General features: G+C 38.8%; 1 protein-coding gene across 1 annotated transcript; it reads left to right on the top strand.

The window, feature by feature from the left end:
• The first annotated feature begins 389 nt into the window (after positions 1-389).
• Positions 390-3,824, top strand: LOC4339274 (signal recognition particle subunit SRP54 2). The gene is made up of 9 exons (XM_015782337.3): positions 390-741; positions 866-965; positions 1,705-1,858; positions 1,948-2,098; positions 2,193-2,341; positions 2,505-2,605; positions 2,683-2,840; positions 2,976-3,090; positions 3,170-3,824. Exons 1-9 carry the CDS (start codon positions 511-513, stop codon positions 3,460-3,462), a joined length of 1,452 nt encoding a protein of 483 aa, XP_015637823.1. The 5' UTR covers positions 390-510; the 3' UTR covers positions 3,463-3,824.
• Positions 3,825-6,000: the final 2,176 nt, after the last annotated feature.

Here is a 6,000-nt window from a genome sequence, read left to right as displayed (position 1 = left end):
TAGAAAAAGCTGCAGCTGGGACAAGCTCCCCAAACAGGACCAAAAGGTCCGAGGGACGCACACAAGTGTACAGAAGACATCAACACGGGCCCCTTAACTGTCAAGCCTGGGCACGTGTGGGTGTGCGTGGGCGTGTGGCGAAGGATCGAGCCGGACGGGACAAACGCCACGACGGAAACTTGGAAACGTGAGCGATCTACGCGAGCGCGGAAGTCGGACGAGACGAAAAATCGCCCCCAGAAAGAGACAGACGGATAGATCGATAGATGGATTCCGCCTAAGTTTCAATTTTCAGCCCAGTTTTTGTAACACCTCTTCGATTCATATCCGGATTCCGATTTACACCAAACCCTGTCCATATATATATAAGCTATACTAATAACGATCACGGAGATAAACACTCCACAAATCTGGGCAGCCGCCGCGCCACGAGCACGAGCACGACACGACACGTTATCCATCCCGCCGCCGAAGATCGCCGCACGCCGGAGCGCCGATCGATCGGTGGAGATGGTGCTCGCGCAGCTGGGCGGGAGCATCTCCCGCGCGCTGGCGCAGATGAGCAACGCGACGGTGATCGACGACAAGGCGTTCGCCGACTGCCTCCACGAGATCGCGCGCGCGCTCCTGCAGTCCGACGTGCAGATCAGGATGGTCTCCGACATGCGCGCCAACATCCGGAGGGCCGTCAACCTCGACGCCCTCCCCGCCGGCACCAACAAGCGCCGCATCATACAGCAGGTCAGTCAGATATGCAGAGATCCATCCATCGATCCATCGATGAGCTAGCTATAAGCTAGGCTCCCTCGTCAAAATCAGCTGGCAATTGAACGAATTTTGCTGATATATATCGTCTTGTATGTAGGCCGTCTTCGCGGAGCTCTGCAACATGCTTGATCCGGGGAAGCCGTCCTTCACCCCCACCAAGGGGAAGCCCAGTGTGGTCATGTTCGTCGGCTTGCAAGGTAGGCCCGTTCGTCTGTTGGGATTTTCGGCGCACGTGAAATAATAAAACTCATTACCATATGATTGATTAAGTATTAGCTAAACTTGGAAAAATGATTTATTTTTAAAGAAACTTCTACGTATATTTTTTTTTTCAAAAAACACCATTTAGCAGTTTAGGAAATATGCTAACGGAAAACGAGAAAGTTGTTTGTTGTTTGGAGTTGAAGATTAGAACAGGGCCTCCCGTTTTAATTTTACCTAGCACCTGCTAGGTTTTAGTGTTATAAACTAGTAGCTATCTGCTGATAGGTTTGTTTGTAACTCCTCTAATTGAATTCTGCTGAATTTATTAGGCCTTTGGTGAGTAAAACTATGTAAAGTTATTTTTTCTTTCTGATGATGATTACTTTTCTCCATGTTGGAAAAGTATCCATAGCCAGACGACAACGGACGATTCTCAATCTTTTTTCCCCTTCTTGTGAATTAATTAATTCTTGAAGTCAACAAACTTCAGATTCTAGTATTACATTGTCAGATAGAGGTCACATCTCAGGGAAATTTGTGGTACCCTGCTGGTTGTAGATGCTAGACCCATTGTCTTAAGGATTAGTGCCATTTCCTCCTTTAAGTTCCTGCTAGTTTTGTTTTGCCTTCTATTGCACCTGCTCCTTAGAATAATCTATTGTCTGCCTCTTTCTTGGGTTGCAATATAAATTTAATGTTCGCTGCTCACTTCATAATGTTATGTTGCTGTAGGTTCTGGGAAAACCACTACCTGTACCAAATATGCTCACTATCATCAGCTGAAGGGCTTTAAACCTTCATTGGTTTGTGCTGATACATTCAGAGCTGGTGCCTTTGATCAGTTAAAACAGAATGCTACAAAGGCCAAGATTCCTTACTATGGAAGGTTGGTTCTCTACATCCACACCTTTACATATTAGTATAAAAAAGTACTTTGCTAAAATTGACATTAAAGAAAACTGTTTGTCATTGCAGCTACATGGAATCAGACCCAGTGAAAATTGCTGTTGAGGGTGTGGAGAGGTTCAGGAAGGAGAAGTCTGATCTCATCATTGTTGATACTAGCGGGCGCCACAAGCAAGAGGCTGCACTCTTCGAAGAAATGCGTCAAGTTGCAGAAGCAACGGTATTTACATTGGCACAACCATTGGCAAAGATCTTTTGATCAAGGCACATTCCACTGTTGTTACTGAGAATTTAACTTGTGTTTCTGTGTGCAGAAACCTGACCTTGTGATATTCGTGATGGATGGTAGCATTGGTCAGGCAGCGTTTGATCAGGCGCAAGCATTTAAACAGAGTGCTTCTGTTGGTGCTGTGATTGTTACGAAATTGGATGGTCATGCCAAAGGAGGCGGTGCACTTAGCGCGTTAGTATTTCCTACATAAACCACCTCCTGCTATTTTATGTTTATTAATTATTAAATTATTACTCTTAGGATTTCTTAATTATAGCAAAAAGGCGGATATCCTTGAGTAAATCAGTGAAAATTTTATAAGGAGCCTGTTTTGACATTTTTTTTTCTTTTCCAGGGTTGCAGCTACAAAGAGCCCTGTTGTATTTATTGGAACTGGAGAACACATGCAGGATTTTGAGGTTTTCGATGTGAAACCATTTGTTAGTCGTCTGTTAGGTTAGTAAAAACATATTGGGTATAATCTGTAACCTTTTGCTATTCTATCGAGCTTACATAACTTCTCTAACTGTCAGGAATGGGAGACTTGTCTGGCTTAGTGAACAAGATCAAAGATGCTATGCCTGCTGATCAACAACCTGAGCTTATGCAGAGACTGATAGAAGGAACCTTTACTCTCAGAGTATTCTACGAGCTGTTCCAGAATCTTCTTAACATGGGTCCTATTGGACAGGTTAGATTTATTTTCAGTATTTAATCTTGTTTTTATTGGAGTATTTCATCGAGATATCAACACTGAAAGCCAATGCAACATAAGGAAATCTTTTTTTACGAATTTAATCATGCATTGTGTAATTCTTTCTTGCAGGTTTTATCTATGATACCTGGATTTAGGTCTGAACTGATGCCAAAAGGACATGACAAGGAAAGCCAAGCAAAGATTAAGCGGTACATGACTATTATGGATTCTATGACAAATGCAGGTGAGCTATTATAGGCATTTTTGTTCTTCTTTGAATGGAGATTGCTTTCTTGAAACTTATTTAGCTCCTTAATTTTCAGAGCTTGATAGCACAAACCCAAAGCTGATGAGTGAATCACGAATTAAACGGGTCGCTCGAGGATCTGGCAGGACCATGAAAGATGTGACCGACATGCTGGAAGAGTACAAGAGAATCGCCAAGGTGTGTAGCAAGTTGAAGAAGAAGTTGCCCAAGAATATGGACAGGAATGTTATGAACAACAAGGACACGCTGAACACCATTAACAATCTCATCCCTAAGCAATTGTTGAATCAGATCGGTGGTGTTAATCCGTTGCAGAGCGTCATGAAGCAAATGGGCTTAAAGACATGAACGAAATGTTTTGGGAGCATGTGCTGATGTTAATTGATATTTGCAAATATATATGATGGGCTTGATGCAAACACTCGGCTAACATTGAGGGCCTGGTTTTCAGTGGGATATCGGCATTTAAAGTATTTTTTTTCTTCATGCTGAATGGAGGAAGTAGTAATATTAATTTTGCTGAAATTTATGTCAATTCAGTCAATCAATAGTTAGCGTACCCTCGTAAGGGGCATTTAAAGTATTTTTTTTCCTTCATGCTGAATGGAGGAAGTATTGGGCACAATGTTTCTCTTAAACTGACAAAGGTCATCGATTGGTATTGATGCGCATTTGCGTTCGCGAAATAAGTATTGATGCGGATTCCTCCATTTGTATTGAAATAGACTATTTGAGGCTGAAGTCAAAGAGTTCAATTTCACAGGAATGATTAAAATAAATCAAAGAAATAACAAAAAAATATAGGATTTTAACATGAATGCAAGCCCAAAAATATTGCAAAATACAGGAAAGAATGCAAATTCAAAACAAAGAATTGTAAAATACAGGAAAAATACACGAACAATCATCTAAGAGTAAAATGAGAACAATCATTTAAGAGTAAAATGAGAGTGATAGACTGCAATGTAACTTTCAAGAGGTTGAAGCTTTTGTTAACTTTTATCTAAAATCTTAGTAGAACAATCATCTAAGAGTAAAATGAGAGTGATAGACTGCAATGGAATTTTTCAAGAGGTTGAAGCTTTTGTTAACTTTCCTCTAAAATCTCAGTAAAAAAACACAAATATTAGGGAATGACATAATATCAAATAGTTAGAAGGGGTGAGTATTTGAACCCAGGTCGTCTAGCCCACTACTTTGTGAAGCTAGCCGGAAGACCCTTGGACGTTTCTCCTAAAATCTTAGTAGGACTAAGAGTAAAATGAGAGTGATAGACTGCAATGGAATTTTTGGATACTCGTGGCACGCTTTTCAAACTGCTAAACGGTGTGTCTCGTGCGAAAACTTTATATATAAAAGTTGGTCTAAAATATCATATTAATCTATTTTTCAAGTTTGTAATAATTAAAACCAAATTAGCCACACGTTATTATCACCTCGTTTTGTGTGAAATACTTAATCTTTATCTTCATCTTCATCTTCATCTTTAGGAGATTCAAACACCACCATGTATTTTTAATAAGATTTTTATAGGAAAGGAAATGATTCAATTCTAAAAAAAGGCCCTTCTAGAAATCTTTCTTTGTAAGGTTGTAATCTTCTAAATTTTCTGTGTTTTCCATACAAATTAAGGGATCCTTAGTTCAAACTGTAATTTTTTATAGCTCAATTGTAGGTAGAGACGTTAGTGGTGGTGTTCACCACTGTTTAGTTGAGTTGTTGCCGTATCTTTTTTCTTTTGAAACGCTTCTCTGATGGGCTATGCGTTAAGTGCAAAAAAGCTTTCAACTAGTGCGGTTTTCTTCGTTTAGATATCAAAACAAAGAGTTTTATGAGGTGGCGAATTTGAGATTGCCGTGCATTATAAGCTACGTTTCATGCTCGGTTAAAAAGCTTTTAAAGAAAAGGAGTAACGCGCCATACTTTATGATACCCTTTTTCTTCTAAAAAAACGAAGTAACGTGATGACACACACGCTACTTTCTTCTTACTGCAGTACAAGAAACACTTGTCCGATGAGCAAGCACTTTTCAGCTAGTTTCTTCTTTTTAGTTGTGAGACTTGTTTTATAATTTTAAAATACTATAAAACTTGAGGAAAGTTGTATGTTATAAACGGTAAAGGAAGACAAGTCATACATCAAAAAATATCTCGCACAGTAAGTACTACCGATGTAGCAAATTGTGCCAATTTGAATTGGTAGTCCTGCCATGTATTAAAGGCAAATTGACGGTACAAAGTTCAACACGCTAATTAGTAGTATATGAAATGTCCTCAAGCCAAAAGGGTGAGATATGGGATAAGAACGTCTTTAGTCAAATGGAACAATATTATAAAGGGAGACTATACATATCCTAGCAATAGTTGAATAGCCTCTCTTTAGAAACAAATTATATATATATATATATATATATATATATATATATATATATATATATATATATATATATATATATATATATATATATATATATATATATATTAAAAAAACACCACCTAAAACTGCAAAAACCTTCAAATTATCCTCACTACCTGTAATGGAATAGCTCCCCTTTTAGCAATAAATTAAATATCTTATCTAGAACATCTCAAACAGTAAAATCCATCTCTATTCTCGCACCGTCCTATGTATTATCACCCTAAAATCGTATATCCTACTTATTCTCACACCAAAACACATCCTTAAAACCCCTCCAAAAATATCAAAACGTACCCCCACCAAAACATCACAAATCCACAAAAATTTCAAAACCTCCCAAATCAAACCCCTACCATGACACATGGCACATCCAAAGATTAAAAAAAAAGAGGCAAACTGAAATCCAAAGCTTATTTTTTTTAAAAAAGCAAACTGAAACCAAGGAGCTTTTTCCAAGAAAACACCAA

The sequence above is a fragment of the Oryza sativa genome, chromosome 5, assembly GCF_034140825.1.
Source record: "Oryza sativa Japonica Group chromosome 5, ASM3414082v1".
NCBI lineage: Eukaryota > Viridiplantae > Streptophyta > Magnoliopsida > Poales > Poaceae > Oryza > Oryza sativa.
This window is presented reverse-complemented; position numbering and strand designations above follow the sequence as displayed.

Bases quoted from the DNA above. Each gene is read 5' to 3' on its own strand.
- LOC4339274 (XM_015782337.3), top strand. From the start codon at position 511: ATGGTGCTCGCGCAGCTGGGCGGGAGCATCTCCCGCGCGCTGGCGCAG. The intron at 966-1,704 runs GTAGGCCCGTTC...ATGTTGCTGTAG, and splicing joins CATGTTCGTCGGCTTGCAAG to GTTCTGGGAAAACCACTACC. The intron at 2,099-2,192 runs GTATTTACATTG...TTCTGTGTGCAG, and splicing joins GTCAAGTTGCAGAAGCAACG to AAACCTGACCTTGTGATATT.